Source organism: Andrena cerasifolii, chromosome 3, assembly GCF_050908995.1.
Source record: "Andrena cerasifolii isolate SP2316 chromosome 3, iyAndCera1_principal, whole genome shotgun sequence".
NCBI lineage: Eukaryota > Metazoa > Arthropoda > Insecta > Hymenoptera > Andrenidae > Andrena > Andrena cerasifolii.
The window spans coordinates 5,719,490-5,737,940 of record NC_135120.1 but is presented as its reverse complement, the minus strand read 5'-3'; the positions used below and the strand labels follow the sequence as shown (position 1 = coordinate 5,737,940).

Genomic DNA, 18,451 nt, shown 5'->3' with positions numbered 1-18,451 from the left:
TTAAGTCTTTTATTTTAAAAAAAATTCAATGAAAAACAGAAATAGGCATCAAAGTACAATCATTGGCACCCTAAAATTTGAGGTTATATAGAAAAACATATGTAGTCAAAAACGAAGTTTGAAGTGTTTAAACAGACTATTTCATTCGCTATTAAATACCTACAACACTTAGTAAATCTGTAATTCAATCCATTACTTAGTTATAAAAAGACAAAATATACTTTCCTACCCCTTATCAAAATTTTAAGAAAACACATAAAACTCAGCCCTTTGTCCCACTTTGTGGTGTTGCTAGATGTAAGATGTGTAGTTCGACTACTGGACTTTGCAGTGTTGTAGTGAAAGAAAAATAAGAAATTGTAAAAAAGTACTTTCTAAGTTTGTACTTCTTAATATTTGACTTTTTAATCAGGAGTGCCAATGATTAGTGCAGTGTCAGCATTAGTGCAGTTTACCTTATTTTATTTTTTTTTTTTCGAAAATTCGAAAATCGGTTGAACCGGTTTTTTGGGAATAGTGGAATTCGAAAACCCGGTTTTTGAAATGTCGGTTTTTGTATAAACTCTACTTTAAGGGGAGGTTCCGGTCTAAAAGTCGATTTTTTTTTATTTCATTTTGCGAATGTTCAACCTTTTAGGAATAAGTGTTTAAAAGTATTTGTTGAAATTCGTAATATTCCCGATGTTATAGGCATTTGAGTAGCGGCAAATGCCTGAGCAACAACCGCCCACGTAAAACTTTAAACGCGTTTTTCTCGAAACAGTGTTCTCAAAACGGTGGGACCTGTATTTCCAATAGTTATTATCCGATTCGACTGAAACTTTTTTTATTTTGAAGAATATACTTCTGGCTAGGGAGATAGCAGACAAAATTACAAAATAGTGAAAATTTATAATTTTGAAAGGCGTTGAAAGGATGAAAACTATAGGGAAAAGTGATTTCAAACTTCAAGTGTCGTTATTTTCTAAAAAAATGTTATTTTTGTATTTTTTTCTGATGTCCCTCTTAGCCAGAAGTATATTCTTCAAAATAAGAAAAGTTTCAGTCGAATCGGATAATAACTTTCGGAGATACAAGTCCCACCGATTTGGATCAATTTTTTGACGCCTTGATTTTAACGACTCCCCAGTGCCGTCTGCCATGATTAATTATAAAACAAAAAATATATTTCTATAATTTAAAACATCCTTAGTACAATGCAAAAAGTCCCATTAAATTATATATCGTAGTTTTCCTTTAATTAATTCCTAAAGATCACCTATTTTTTCGGGCTCTAGGTCAGAAGGTCCCCGTAATTGAAACGTAATTGTGTACTTAAGTGCTTATAAAAATATTATTATCAAATTAATGCCATCTACTGTACTACTTGCAATAAGGTGTATCCAATTTCAGCAAAGATAATTTACAAATAATCAAAGGAAATTTTGCGCTTATAATTTTTCATAATATACACTATACAAAATTACAATTCTAAACCTTTTTCTAAACACTGTTTCCATAGACATCCGAGCAGCAGTTGGATAATTAACACCAACCAAACAACTACATATTCGACATACCCAAATAACATCTCGGCAAAATACTTGCCTCTTGTAACCGCCCAGAATTTTCCATCGCTCACTTTCGGGCTCGCGGAATAAAGTAACCGGCAATTATCGATGCTCCGCGACAAGCGGTGCGGGAATAAATATTTTTTAACACTCGCAGTTAATCACCCAGAATTGGCAGCAATTAAATTCACCGCCGCTAGAATCATCGAAGTTCAGCGGATAGAGCTGGGCAACCAATGATCGCTAACAGAAATTACAACGCTTGCTGGCGAATTAAACTCAACCTTAATATCAATCCTCCATACATTTAAAAAAAAAAAAAAAATTCTGAAGCTGCTGCACAATTTACCAAGAATCCTTTCGCCCTTACTAAACACTTCCCTCTCCATCGGCTTATCGCCTACTCTGCTTTGAAACTCACTCCTACCAAGGAATAGAAAAGAGCAAAAAAGGCCCCGGAACGCAGCAATATACGGATCACCTTACCCGATACGAGGGAGAGCAGGGGCAGCAATCCGATCAGCAGCACGCCCATGGTCTTTCCTCGAAAACTGTCGCTTCGGTTGGCTGTTCCTTTCGTTGATACCGCATCCAGTCGCTCAGTCTTGCGTCCGTCTGATTCCAGATCGATCAAAGGCACGTAAATCCCGGTAGGTCCCCTTCTGGACGTCGCTGTCGTCCTCGCGGTCTCGGGTAAGTCAGCGAGCTGAGGTATCAAGCACGAGCAACCGATAGTCCTAGCGTTAAAGCGGAAACACTCGGCGGGGGAACGGGGATGTGTCTTTAAGTCTGTCGGAGTCGTTGGAACGTCCGAGTTCGGGATAAAGAACTCACGCAATTGCGCGACACTGGGGAACGCGGCGCGGATGATGTGGACAACGTGCTGGCCGGGGTAGGCGATGTCGGAGCACCACGCGGTGTTGTTAACTAAGCTGCCGCTCTTCGCGGGCCTGTGTGACAGACTGTGCATAGAGCGCGGTACGAGGCCAGTTCGAAGACTGAGTACGAGTCCATATCCCGGAGGCTGACTTCTCCCGGCCCTACCAGGGCACGCCGTACAGTAATGCCCGTCCATTGCCCGCCTCTGGATAACGTTTCCTTCCACCATTAGGCAACACGCGATACACGTTCCGCGAGACACGTCGTGCTCCCCATGTCCTCGTGGCGAAACCGTTGTGGAATTATCGCAGATCTTTTCAGACACTATCCTCCGGACTCGTGCGGCAACGAAACGATAAGATTCCAGCCAGCGCGGCTGCTCTGCTTTTTCGGAAATCCAACGACTTCCCCGCGGCCAGCTATAGAACGAACAGGAGCGGATTCCTTGAAGTTAGTGGGTAAACCAACCGGTGGATGATCGAATGATTGTTGAATCTATGGATCTTTGAGATTAATGGTTGGATATATTTTTGTGTAACAGCAAAATAACTGTTGAAATTGCATTTAGAGTTATTTCTCTTGAAATTTTTATAAAAATGTTTACTTATTCTTATTGTAATTTTAAAAAAAATTATTTTAAAATGCAAAACGAGTGGGAGTCATGTAAATGACTGCAGGCTTTTAATAAGAATTGTACTTGTTAGTGTTTGCTTAATGCGCGTAACTGAGAATGTAGGATATTAAAAGTGTGACTACATTTCATTTATAAATGTATGATAATGTTTATATTTATAATTGATATTTCTTTGCCTAATGGTCATGAACTGGTATGCGGTCAATTACTGGTTGGTTTACCCTATCCTTTGGCGAACATCCAACTGAAACAATAGAGCTGCTAAGAAGAGGGACACATTTGTTCGGATAAAAGGATTTTTGGATACTAGAACTTTTTTTTTTCTTGTCTGACGTTATTCGTTCTGCGTTTTAAATGGAATAACAGAAATATGAATAGCTGAGGTGGACAAATAACTACAGGACGAATAACGTAAATTTTTTATTTATTAAGTAGGGTTTATACAAAAACCAACTTTTGGAAAAAACGGTTTTCGAATTCCACTAGTCCCCAAAAGCAGGTTAAACCGGTTTTCGAATTTTCACAAAAAATATATAATTAAAATAGTAAACAAATATTTGTACTTATTTTTAAAATGTTCAGTTTTTTTAATATTTGTGGAATTACAAAAATATAAGAAAATAAAATTTACTGTATCTATACAAAACCAAAAAAATAAATTAAAATTAATTTAACTAAAATCAGCACAATTTTTTAGTTCATTTAATATTTATGGATCTACAAAGATATAACACAATAGACTGCATACAAAATCAAATGAAAAAAATACTAAAATTCGCACAAAATATAATTTTTTTTCAGTGTAAAATATGAAAATATGAACTCGGGAATACAGTTTTACAGTAATGAGCAAACTGTTACGTGCTACAATATGCTTGTGTCCGAGGCGAGTTTCAAGTAAAAATGTTTCTAATTAAACAATTAATTCATTTCTGCATATTAATTCTAATTTATAAAACAGTTTTTTTTAAATTTAAATCCCGGTTTTCGAATTCTACAAATTCATAAATAAAAACCGGTTTTTTAAATTTAAAACACGGTTTTCGAATTCTACAAATTCATAAATAAAAACCGGTTTTTTAAATTTTAAACCCGGTTTTCGAATTCTACAAATTCATAAATAAAACGGGCTTTTTTAAATTTAAAACCCGGTTTTCGAATTCTACAAATTCATAAATAAAAACCAGTTTTTTTAAATTTAAAACCCGGGTTTCGAATTCTACAAATTCATAAATAAAAACCGGTTTTTTAAATTTAAAACACGGTTTTCGAATTCTACAAATTCATAAATAAAAACCGGTTTTCTATATTTAAAACCCGGTTTTCGAATTTTACAAATTCAAAAATAAAAACCGGTTTTTTAAATTTAAAACCCGGTTTTAAATTTACAAATTAAAAAATAAAAACCGGTTTTTAAAAACCGACAAACCCTAATATTAAGTATACGGAAAATTACACTCTTCTTGTGCCTCAAGGAAAGGAATATTTTGAAGACTTTCAACGATAGATAATATTTTCGTTGTCATTGTCATCATTTTCCACAATACCTTGAATTATCTTTTGATTCGCTTTTATAATTACAATTACATAGGGTAAATTATATAGAATATTTGATAATAATTCACCTACATTAATATCAAAAAGTATATAGGGTAAACTGCACTAATCATTGGCACTCCTGATTAAAAAGTAAAATATTAAGAAGTACAAGCTTAAAAAGTACTTTTTTACAATTTTTTATTTTTCTTTCACTACAACACTGCAAAGCCCATTTTGATAAGGGGTAGGTAAATATATTTTGTCGCTTTATAACTAAGTAATGGTTTGAATTACAGATTTACTAAGTGTTGTAGGTATTTAATAGCGAATGAAATAGTCTGTTTAAACACTTCAAACTTCGTTTTTGACTACGTATGTTTTTGTATATAACCTCAAATTTTAGGGTGCCAATGATTGTACTTTTATGCCTATTTTTGTTTTTTATCGAATATTTTTAAAATAAAAGACTTAATAGGTGCTCAAGAAGTTTTATTTTAACGAGAAATCCATAATCATTGATAATAACTGAAAATGAGGACCATATAAAAACTTCACAAAAAAATATAGACATTCCAATTCGGACTTCTGCTTAGGGTGCCAATCATTGTATAGTTTACCCTACTCCTGCTTTTATGTTATTATTACATGTGACCGCGGACGCTGACAGATTTATACTATTGTTACAATCGCAAGTATGTGTAAGAATTATAGAGGAATGTCTCATCATAAGAAGGGGTGTTTTGTAGGAACACGTTGCTTTCCAAAATTAGAGTCGCACAATCCATTTTACTCTACTTATCTATACTTGAAATTTGCACATACTGTTTTCGTTACAATATTGTAATCTAATATCCAAAATAGTAAATTACATTAATACTCAAAATATCCAAATCTAATATCCAAAATAGTAAATTACATTAATACTCAAAATATCCAAATCTAATATCCAAAATAGTAAATTACATTAATACTCAAAATATCCAAATCTAATATCCAAAATAGTAAATTACATTAATACTCAAAATATCCAAATCTAATATCCAAAATAGTAAATTACATTACTCAAACGTTTCGTATAAGAATTATCTTTTCCATCTGAAAGCTGAAGTTTACGATATAATATTGAGCATCAAATTTTAAGACATACTATTTAACAGAACTTTTATCTGAAACTTAAATTACGTTTAGGAAAACCACATGGACGATACGATTTAATCAAAAGTTTAATCTGGTCTGCATGGAAGTTAATTGCACAGCTTATCATCGAGTAAATTACGCCGTAGTCCTGCAACCCTTTTTTCACGACACTCGCGCGACTTTAGGACGCGCGATTATCAGAAAATTATCACGGAATTTTCAAAACACCTCCCGGGAGAGGAAATGGTGTCAGTAAGGCCGAGAGAGCGAGAAGGAAAATTAACATCCTGGCCAGAAAAGCTGTAATGTCTTTTAGAATAGTTTATATTGCACTAAACTATACTAATTACTTACACTCGAAACATTTTACCCTGCTCCAACTCTATACGAGGAAAATTAAATAAAACAGAGTCCTAAAAAGAATAACATAACGCATTTAAATAATGAAAAATGATATTTCGAATTTTATGGTAATTAATGTGGCGAGAACGAAACACTAACTTGTTTTCCGCACTGCTGCGAAATTTGATTACAATAAAAGTAAGAATAATCGCACTATAGGAGCCATTCGGTACTGAATATAATTTCCAATTCTAATAAGTAAAAAAGACACAATTTTGAAAAAAGTAATAATGCGATACGAAGAATTATTAAGGTAGCTCCTAACCAACTATGTTAGTCAAATTAGAGTTCAGTAATAAACGATAAATATAAAGTAGTATGGTACTATAGAAATAATAATAATAATTTTTAACGTCATGTATTTATATTTTAAAAAATTCAATGTTAATATAAATAATTGTAATACGAAAATAGAATATTAAATTGGTTAGCGTAGTGAATTGGAGCAGCAGATCTGGCAACGTCGCATTCATTTGGAGCGTTTTTTGTAACCAAAATTTCAGGAAAAATATTCATATGAATTTGAATCGTCGTTCGCTATTTAAATGTCTATACATATCGATTTTGCGACGTTGCCACGTTGACTGCTCTACGTTGTTTCTAAAAAACCTATTTCTTATGGGCATTTATGATGTGGTCAGTTTTGCAGAAATTAATAAATACATTTGCTGACATTTCGATGTACTTTTTTGCCAATTTTGGTACACTTCTTGAATATAGTGTTCCTGTTTCAGAAGAAAAACTGAAACTAAGGTGAATGTCCCAATTTCTGCTCATTTAAGAGGTTACTCGTCGGAAAGAAGGTGTAAAAAATTTGTTTGCGATACAAATTTGCAGAGTAATTGATTAATTCTTTAATAATAAATCAACCAGTCGAAAACTATTTCAGAAAGCTATTTCAAGATGTTTAACTACTAGTAATTTGTAATTAAATACAATGCTCCAAATGTACGTATTTCTGCTCAGCATTTGTAGCAACTTCTGCTCACATAATATTGCCTTTTCAGGTTAAAATAAGTTACATCTTTTACGGAGATGTTTTATAACGCAACAGTAAAGCATAAAATAATGATAAACAAAAAATAAAATGCCTTCGAATAGAAAGAGAGGTTACAGCATATATTGAATTGTGAGGTTATGTTGCTAAAATTTTGGTGAGTAGAAATGCGGACACGACGGTGATTCACTTGGCCCTAAACCTAATCACCTGTTTTCTACTTAAAAAAAAATTAAAAATAGTACAAAAATCTACATCCAGAGCGCAATACTGTATCTGTTTTTGTTATTAAATAAGAACTTTTTGATTGGGCCCAACCTCGTGAACACTCGCATAAATGTTCAAATAATTTAGAATTATTTTGTTTGAACTATAGTACAAACGCAACGCTTATAATAATAAGAAAAATACGAAATGAGCAGAAATGGGGACTTGAGCAGAAATTGGGACTTTCACCTTATAACCCTCTTTTTTTCGACTCTGCCATATGCCACTGTGGTAAATGCATCGACTTTAATTAACAATTTCTAGATAACTATATGGTAAATCGATTTTAAACTTTGTACAAGGGTTTCTTGTATTCCAAATTTGTTTTCCACGAAATTTGAAAGAATTCTTGATTTTAGTAGATTATTCAGGAACTACCTTAAGGGCGTTAACGAGCAACATATTTACGCAGTACTATGGTATCTATCGCTGAAGGAGAAAAACGTAGTAGAACAAAGGCACTATTTTCAGAAAAAGTAGTACAATGTGACACCAAAAATTAACAGAAAATCTTAAGCTTTTTAAAGCAGACACCCTTGATCACTATCTAAGAAAATGTAGAATAAAGTGTATTTCAGTGATCAGCACTTATCAATAAAAATTTAGTGTTTCTGTAATTTACTAAGTTCAAAATGCAGTCGAAAATCTCGTAGTATGTGATCTACTTTTAAACAAAAACGTTTATTTTGAAAGTGGCGTAAGTCCATTTTCCAAAAAAATCGATTTAGCTGTCTTAATAGTTACATTTCTACATGATCTTTTCATTCTGAAGCAAATTGTTACTAATGTATTTAAAATCATTAAAATTTCGTAAAACGAAAATATGCTGGTTAATGAAGCGATGGAAAAGTTTATTTTGAAAGTGGCGTAAGTCCCATTGTGAGAGTTTCAAATGGATATGTAAAATATTGTGCAATAAAATTTTTTGAGATCACAGCTTTATGTTTAATTATCAAGGTAGCAGTTTAATTATCAATGTGCAGTAAATTTGTTATAAACAATTTAATCTCAAATTTCACTTTCGATCCGCTGACGGATTTTCAAAGTAAATGTCTGCGGGACATAAGGCAGTCGCAACTAAAATTACAGCAAACAGATAAAATGCACAAAATTTTTTAGAATACGCGACTTGGACTATAAAAAACGAGACAATCTAAAATATAAGGACTTAATGGATTTATTATATAATATACCACCTGCACACCATAATTATTTTAAATCACTCCCGCATACAAAAACTGGAGAAGACTGAATAATAATTAATAAAACATTATTAATTTTAATGTAAAAATTACTTAACGAATAAAAGTTTAATATTTCTTTTCGATTTTATAACATAAAAGTGCGTACATTTATTTTTATTTCAAGGGAAATTTACTTTTCCTATGGACTTTTGTTTTCTTAAGAACTGAAAACGTCAATTCATTGATTTTGAAAGTGGCGTAAGTCAAACACATATTATTTCTTAAATAATGTTAATTATGCTAATTGGGATGATAAATTTGACACCCTTGGAAACCCAAAAAAATTATACTACTCTGTTATCTGTTACCCATATTTTTAAATTTAATCCAACGCAAACCCATCAGTATCTCGATTCGAACATAAATGGACTTGCGCCACTTTCAAAATAAACGGCTCATTTAGCAATTTTGCACGCAGGATTATAAAGTGTAAATCTTCCCAAATATTAATGTGTTCTTACAACATATACACTTATACACAAATATACACTTATATACCAACACAACGATCGTTACAAGGGAAGCTTTCGAAGAACAAAGAAGAAATGAAATTCCAAAAAGCCTTTAAAACTATTAATAATCATAGCAAGCGTAGTGTAATGGACAAAAGTGACCAGGTTCGCATATATGGAACGTTTTAAGTACACCAGAGTTTAGCGGTAATTCTCGTTATTTTGGCGGCGATATTAAACTACCGTGCAGCGGCTGAAACGCTCGGAAATTCGTTCACGTCTCGTCACCGCGTGAAAATTTTAATCGAATCGCCGCGCCTGCATGCATCGAAGCAGCTGAAGTATAAATAATTGCAGACTGGCCGTACGTCGTCAGTGCCAATGGCGATTACGCATCACCCTGTTTAATTTCCTTCAGTTTCTACAAAATACATTGAGACGTCCGAGTAACATGCTTACCCTCGGTTTGATTAGTGGAAACAAAGATAATAAGGGATGGTGAGGCAAGCTGGGGTCGCAGGGCATACATTTTTTCATAACGTCGATGTGAAGTCTGGGAAAATTGCCTGTGCATACATGTATAATGTATTAGCGTTAGAGTATTTTCTTATCGTAAAACACGTGGGTACATATCAAAGAATTTAAAGTAGTAAGTAAAAGACAAAGACAAATAAAAATATTACGTGTTCAATTTTCCAAATCTTTCTACATTCTCACAGGTACATATACAGGGTCATCGTTTTATCCTGCAACCCGCGCTCGCGCGAACTTGTAAAATGGCAACAGCGCCTCACGGACGCATTCCACTGCAACCATGCACCGGCCCACAGTGGGACAAACTGCTCCTTTTTGTGTCAAAATTGTAGAGCTTTTCATAGGAATAGGATAGAGGGATGAATTTTTTTCGAGGTTAAGGATAAGATGTTGAAGAATAAGGGAAAAATATTGAGAGTGTATGACAAATAAGTTTTGACCTTGAAAATCAACGTCAAACTTGACATTTTCGAGAAAAAAATTTCGGTTTTTTCGTTATAACGTGTGGTTGAAGGTTTTTCTTGACTTGGTATACATTATTTCGTATAGATTTTGGTGCGCTGAATTCAAATCTGAAATTTTTCAAATAAAGAAAAATGCGATTTAAGGGGTCACGCTCACAAGGGGTGCGGCAACCCGGAAATTCAGAAAATTATAAAACTCGGAGTGCTAGTAGAGTAGTTCATCCGTAACGCAACCCAATCTTTTGTTGGTGCCTTATTGCAACTTTTGGGGGTGAAATCACTCCTTGAAAAAAATGCAGAATTTTCTTTTCCGTGAAATATCTCGAGAACGGTAAGAGATATCGAAAAGAAGTTTAAACAAAAGATACGTCGTTTTCTTATATCTACAAAACCGCGTAAAAATAATTTTCAAAAATCCATATTTTTCAAGTTACCCCCACCACCAACATTTAAAATTAATTTTTTGTATTTTGTAAATATATGCTGAAATCAAACAATACAGCATGTACAACAAGCGACGAGTCTTGCTTAAATAATTGAAAGCTGTCTAAACTTTATATAAATAATAATTTAAATATGGCTTTCAGAAACCACTTTATTAATGGAAACTGCTAAAATGGACTTCAAATTCGGTAATAGAGGTTTTATTTGTTTGTCAAACAAAATATAACGCATCAAGTATTTATATGTATGAAAAGAGATTATCCACAGGTATTTCAGCATATATTTACAAAATACAAAAACTCAATTTTAAGGCTTGGTGGTGGGGGCAACTTGAAAAATATGGATTTTTTTAAAATTATTTTTACGCGGTTTTGTAGATATAAGAAAACGATGTATCTTTTGTTTTAACTTCATTTCGATATCTCTCAGCATTCTCGAAATATTCCACGGAAAAGAAAATTCTGCATTTTTTTCAAGGTATGATTTCACCCCCAAAAATTGCATTATCACACCAACAAAAATAGGGTTGAGTTACGGATCAACTACTCTACTTGCACACCGAGTTTCATAATTTTTTGAACTTCCGCGTTGCCGAACATCCCTTATGAGCGTAACCCCTTAAATCGCATTTTTCTTCAAATTCTAAAGGCTTAGACAAATTCTGCGAACAGATTCGAATTCAATACGTCAAAATCTGTAGAAAATGATGTATAACAAGTCAAGAAAAAAATACAATCACGCGTTGTAACGGAAAAACCGAAATTTTCTTCGAAAATTTCAACTTTGACGAAGATTTTCAAGGTCCAAACTTGTTTGACGTATATTCTCAATATTTTTTCCTTATTCTGCAACACCATAGCTTTAACCTCAAGAAAGAGTCATTACTCTATCTTATTCCTATCAAAAGTTCTACGATTTTAACACAAAAAGGAGCAGGTTGTCCCACTGTGCGGCCCAGCGGAGAGCTGCCAGCGACCGCTGGACAGCACTGATGTCCGAGCTTCGAGAATTTTAGGATGGTCTCTTTGAAATTAACGTCGCAAAGAGCTATTGGGAATTTCCCGGCCCAGATAATCGAGCCGCGCGCCCCGCTTTTATGATCGGTTTACCACTCGCACCCCAGATTACTGTAATGAGGTTCGAAAATAATGTCGAGTGATCTCGTACCCGTTTCAATTTAAAAAATTTTAGCTACGACAGGGTTGATCGCGGCGCTATAACCTTGTACGGAGAGATTAAGGGGTTATGCCTAGTCAGGCGGTCGAAAAGAGGCGAATATTTGTGAATTTTTTTTGAAGAAGCGGAAGCGTATATTTTTACAGAACTTTTTGCGTTTTAAAGAGCAACATTTAAAGAACATTTGGTAATTTTTTCATGGAAAAATATTTACGTTTATAATAAAATAACATGCGACATCCAAGAAGCATTTTTAAAAATTTGGTTTCGCGGTGAGCACCGCCATTCGTAACCAGATTATCTAAAATCAAAAAACTAAGAAGATTGAGTTAGTATATTAATGTATCCTCAGCTTGACGGAGAGAATTTTCCGAAATATTAAGTTAAAACAACATGGCAGCTATTTAAAGTTGAAAGCCTGATTTTTTCGCGCGATTTTTGCAGAAAAAACTCAGGATTTCAACTTTAAATAGCTGCCATGTTGTTTTAACTTAATATTTCGAAAAATTCTCTCCGTCAACCTGAGGATACATTAATATACTAAAGAAATCTTTTTTGTTTTTTGATTTTAGATAATCTGGTTCCGAATGGCAATGCTCACCGCAAAACCAAATTTTTAAAAATGCTTCTTGGATGTCGCTTGTTATTTTATTATAAACTTAAATATTTTTCTACGAAAAAATTACCAAATGTTCTTTAAATGTTGCTCTTTTAAACGCAAAAAGTTCTGTAAAAAATATACGCTTCCGCTTCTTCAAAAAAAATTCACAAATATTCGCCTCTTTTCGACCGCCTGACTAGGTATAACCCCTTAAGCCCAGTCCAGACCTGAATGTGTATACGCTGAACAGGCTGAGCGCACACGAATGACGCATGCGGAGAGGTCGAAAGTGCCATTGTGACTTTCTTCGCCAACTTCTGTGCTTAGCTTAGCCCACTCCGCAGTCGTAAAGATGGTGTGATTAGCTAAATAAACATACAGCTTAACCCTCCGACTCACCCTGTTTACCAATACAGGGTGATTCTCCAGCGACGCCTATCAAAGAGGTGCCACCTGGTACCCCGTGGCGAGGACAACCCCCCGCAGTGCTTCACCGTATTTTATAAGTTTCAACCCTCGAAACGGTTGGAAAACCATTAAAAAGTCAGAAATGTCCAAGAGTTCCGCATTTCTCATCAGATCTTTGCGAAAACGACGTCAATTGATTCCTTATGTTTCGCCGATGAAACTAACACCAAGCACGACGTAATTCGGACCATAATGAGAAATTTCATGAAAAATTGATTTATATCATTTCAAGCTGAATTCGTTAAAAATAGTCTCGTGTGATTTAACACAACAGCGAGTCGGTCAGGCTGTATGAATTAAGAACAATGCAGGGTGTAGTGAAGAAAAGAAAGACAAATTACTCCATTGTTACCATATGATTGCCGTGAAATTGGACACCGTGGAAAACGTCGCTCCTCAAGATCTTGCGTATCACGGTTCTACCGCCATCATTTTGTAGGAAAACAAAATACGATTTTTTCCGGCGAGAGTTGTACAATAACAGGCTTCATATTAAATTCTCTGTTTATTTTATTATCTTTCTAAAAAAAAAATGCCGAAAATGACTGCAATTTTGCTCCGTGCAAGGTGCCTAACCCCTTAAGCAAGAGTGTCACATAAATAGTGAATTATATATGTGACTTTAGTAAATTTGAAATGAAAATCAATATAAATAAGTACGAAAAAACCCTAATAATCTAAAAATAAATAGACTTTATAAAAAAAAATATCAAGAATTTATAAAAATATAAAAAAAATGTGTTGACTACAAAGAAATATATTTATTGGCATGGTCATGACAGTAATTGTCCAATCGGTTCGACAGTGATTGGCCACTATTTGACGCATAATATAACCTAAAAGAAAATGTTATCTGATGTGATGATAGAAATAGGATTAAAATTATTCAATACAAGAAAAATTAAAAAAATTAAAAAACCCGACTGCTTAAAAAACATTAAAAAAATTAATTTTTAATTTAATTTTTTTATTAATTTAATTTTTTTAATGTTTTTTTTATTAATTTAATTTTTTAATGTTTTTTAAGCAGTCGGGTTTTTTAATTTTTTAAATTTTTATTTAATTTTTTTTTTAATGTTTTTTTATTTTTTTTATATCCTATAACATTCGGAACGACAAGACAATTCTAAAGACACCTCATTTGTCCAAATCGGTGTATCCGTACAGACTCTAGAGCGTAAGATGGACATACATACATAGCCTGATAAACACAATACCCTCCTTTGCGTGCCGCAGTCGGGTAAAAAATGGATGTATCTTATGTATGTATGTGTTTCCTAATGCAGGAGGTGGACCTGGCGATGATTTAGAAACGGCGGGACTCATTCTAAATTGCATGGTAGATCGTGGCACTCCATATTTTTTGGAAGCTGTACGCTGTGACATTCCTTTTTGCACAGCATCTACAGCTTGTATGATTTGTTCATCTGTATATTTTTTCCCATATTTATCACCTTTTTTATATCGGCATTTTTTACTGTAGGGTAATTCAGTTCTACTAAAAAATAAAAATTTTCTATAATTTATCTACTAGGTAATCACAATTTAATGTTTAACACCAATTTAATTAAATAAATTTAATAATCAAATTGAATTTGAATACACCAATTAAAGTTCAAACCACAAGAAACTTAAAATATAACTATACAATGTAGAATACCTAATAGTACTTCTTCTTTTTATTTAATTGTACTATAATTATGTAAGTGTTGAATCATTTTAATAATGATCGTTTCAATACCGCTAATGAACAGGGTAATAACTGTTTTACCGTTACCATGATTATAAAAAAGTTGCCGGCCGCCTGACCAATTACTGCCATTCAACATTATTCATATGACAGTTATTGGCCCCCCGTAATTTTCATAATATATGTATATTTTAACAAATAATTAATTTTTTTATAAAGTTTTAACCTTTATTTATTTACCAATAAACTTTCAACTGTACAGGGTCATCCGTTAAAACTGCAACCTACGCGCGCGCGGACAGACGAAAATGGCAACATCGCCTCACGGACGCATTCCACTACATCCATTCACCGGCCCGGCGTTCGGAGGGCTGCCAGCGACCGCTGGACAGCACTGATGCCCAAGCTTTGAAAATGGATGGTGTCTTTCAAATTAACGTCGCAAAGAGCTATTTGAAATTTCCCGGCCCGGGTTGAAGAATTTGGAGCATTTTTCTTATAACTTTTGAACTATACAAGATGTCGGAATGCAAATTGCGCCGCAAAATGGGGAAAAAGTATTCCCTTCTAATTTTAGATAATTTAAAATATTTTACGTTTACTTAATTTTTCTGTTATCAATTTTTTAACCATAATTGTTGTGAAAAGCTTTTGCTGTTTATTTGATACTGTATTTAATGCTGCTTTTAAAATTCGTGGTGTTGATAAACAATAGGCTAGTTGTTTCTGTACCATTACTTTCCGAAATTGAGAAATTAAATTTTTATTCAATTATGTATTACTTCTGCAGACCTCAGAATCTATTGTTCTGGTTTTCTTTTTTATGATTTTATCCTGAATGCAGTGCATGCATAGATCAGGCGTAACGGGTAACTAAGGGGCCGTCCTTAAATTACGTAAGGGTAATTTTCGCGATTTCGTACTTCCTCCCTCCCCCAGTATGAGAATTCGTAAAATTTGATATTGCAACTCCCTCCTTACGTAATATTTTTCACATTTAACTTTTTCAGTTATTAAAATTCTGTTAAAAGTTTATATAATTCATTTAACTCGATTTCGTAAAATTTAGACTAAAACTACTTTTCTGGAACATTAATGATAGAATTTGTATTTATTAAAAATTAGGTTGAAAAATATTACGTAAGAAGCTACCTCACTCCCCTCCCCCTCTGTAAGAAAACGTAAGAAATTCGCGACCCCCTCCCCCCTCCCAAAAAAAGCCTTACGTAATTTAAGAACAACCCCTAATGGGACATATCTTTGATTGTAGTGGTGTTTGAATTTTTTTCTATAATTTTTGTGTCTGAACAGGGATATAGCGCCGCGGTCACCCCTGTCGTAGCTAAAATTTTTTAAATTAAGACGGGTACGAGACCAGTCGACATTGTTTTCAAGCCTCATTACAGTAATCTGGGGTGCGAGTGGTAAGCCAATCATAAAAGCGGAGCGCGCGGCTCGCTTACCTGACAAGGGAAGATCCCGAACTCGAAAATTAAAAAAATTCTGAAACTTTGTGAATATGTAAGGGATTTCCTCCTGATTACAACGTAATTTTTGTTTGCTGCCCAAAATTTACTCTTGGGGGTGTAGTTGACGTCTGAAAATCCGGATATTTTTCGATTTCGTATTATAACTCGTGAACTGTAAAATAGTATTTTTTCCAAATGTTAGATCTAACTAAAAGAAGTAACTTTTATCTTGAAAATTTTTTTCTATCTCTTACAGTTCGCGAGATATAACACAAAATCGGAAAATAGCCGAATTTTCGGGGGTTAATTTCACCCTCTTTCAGTGAATTTGGGCAGCAAAAAAATCACGTTGTAATCAGAAAGAAATCCCCTACATATTCACAAAGTTTCAGAATTTTTTTAATTTTCGGGTTCGGCATCTTCCCTTGTGAGCCGGGAAATTCGGACAGCTCTTTGCGCAGTTAATTTGAAAGAGACCATCCTAAAATTTTCGAAGCTCGGACATCACCGCTGTCTAGTGGTCGTTGTAGTGGAATGCGTCCGTGAGGCGGTGTTGCCATTTTCGTCTGTTCGCGCGTACGTAGGTTGCAATTTTAACGGATGACCCTGTATAGACGAAGCGGAAGAAAAGACTGTGGGCAAGGGGAACATAAGATCGAAGGGGCAAAGCTAGAAACCTTACAGGCAAATCGGTGGTTAGCTTCGGATGCATTCGGTTCGTGTCGGTTTAGCATTAATTGCTGTTAATTGGCTGTGTTCGAAACATAACCACTGTTGCTGTTCTAAAGCGTCGTAGTGGTCGTGATATATAATAATTATATATTAACTGAGTGTAACAATGACTTATTGCGTAGTAAGCGGTTGGGCAAATCGCAGAAAAAATAAAAACTACGAACAGTTGGAGAAAGAAAATATAAATAATAAATAAATATATATATATATATAAATAAATATATATATATATATATATTTTACTATATAATTATTTATGCATATTAATTATGTTTATGTATGCGCGAATTTATATCAGCAATTTTCATTATATTCTTTTTAAGCTTACAAAATCTTTAAAAATATAACTATTATTGCAAATATCTATAAATACGATTTTATTAAAAAATCATTCTTCTTCATTCTATTTACTAATTTTGTTAAATATATATAACCTACATGATATACGAAATTTGGAGTGTATGTATAATTATACCTAACCTTTTCGAATAAGTATCCCTCATAGATATATAACGTCATTTCATTTCCGAATAGCACCGAAGAGGAACGGAGTTACCCGATTCGCCTGTATCACCATCCCCTGACGGCGAACCTTGCAACCCTCCTCAGCACACGCTCCATCTATATATGTCTATGGTCTGAGGTGGCAGTGAGTGCCGGCAGGGGCGGATCCAGAGGGGGGCGATCGCCCCCCCCCCCCCAAAGAGTAATAAAATAGAAAAATATTATGACATTGTGTATTATTCTGTCTAAATAATTAATGTGAATTTAATTATTTAGGCTATAGTATCAGATAGAAATATTAAAATATAAATTACAAGCAAATTTTAAATCTCGTAACAGAAGGTTCAAAAATGTACTTATGTACTTTTACATATTTCGCCCCCTCCATGAAAGGCCCCTGAGTCCGCCTATGCATGCCGGCCATTGAGTTCTAAACATACCTGGAGAGTGAACAGCAGTGGGAAGAAGTAGAGGCGACAGCAGTCCGAGGGAAATAGAAGATAATCGGTGAACCTATCTTTCTTCCTATTATCCCTCTCACTCTGTACTATCTGTTTTATATACGTATGTTGTGCGCAGATAACTTCACTCACCTGCACTATACATCCATAGCCTGTTGTAAGACAGAGATAGGTTCACCCGTTATCTTCCCTCTTTCTCGGACCGGCCGCCATTGCTCTGTTCACTATCTACGTATGTTTAGAGCTCAATGGGTGCCGGCAAAACCGAAGAATATTTCAAGCAATTGGAATTACTATAGTGTCTCTATGTCAGACGGGCAGCAGGATCTGCTGCTGAACTGCTGCCGACCTGCCGGCAGAACCGTAGCCTAATGCGAACACAGATCACACCGGATCTGCCGGCAAACTGTGCTATCAGATTTGGTTTCAGGGTACTTGAAATCTTTAATTCAGGGGACGTAGTGATGACATTTTATGTCAGTCATCGAATGAACATTTTTTCGCAGTTCATACTTTGGCGGTTCTTTCTATCTGACTATATCCATATTATTAAAAGAAAAAAATATATAAGTATTGTAAACATATTGTACAAATTTGTTTGAACACTTATAATTGCTTGCCCCCATACTCTTCCTCCAAAACATCCTAAAAAAAATTTTTTTCCGCTCGCCAATGAGAATACTAACTTAAAGCCGTCATCTATAATTGGCTAGTGGAAACAAGTTTCCCGCTACTTAAAACTGATTTATGAAACACACCAGTATTTAATAAACATGTAATGATGAGTAGTTGTAAATTATAAGCAAA

General features: G+C 34.3%; 1 protein-coding gene across 1 annotated transcript in view; it reads right to left on the bottom strand.

The window, feature by feature from the left end:
• LOC143366966 (uncharacterized) overlaps window positions 1-2,145 on the bottom strand; it is a 520,650-nt gene extending 518,505 nt beyond the window's left edge. The window contains exon 1 of the mRNA XM_076808473.1: window positions 2,037-2,145. Coding sequence (XP_076664588.1) covers window positions 2,037-2,085 — 49 coding nt within the window. The 5' untranslated portion in view covers window positions 2,086-2,145. The remainder of the gene's footprint in view (window positions 1-2,036) is intronic.
• Window positions 2,146-18,451: the final 16,306 nt, after the last annotated feature.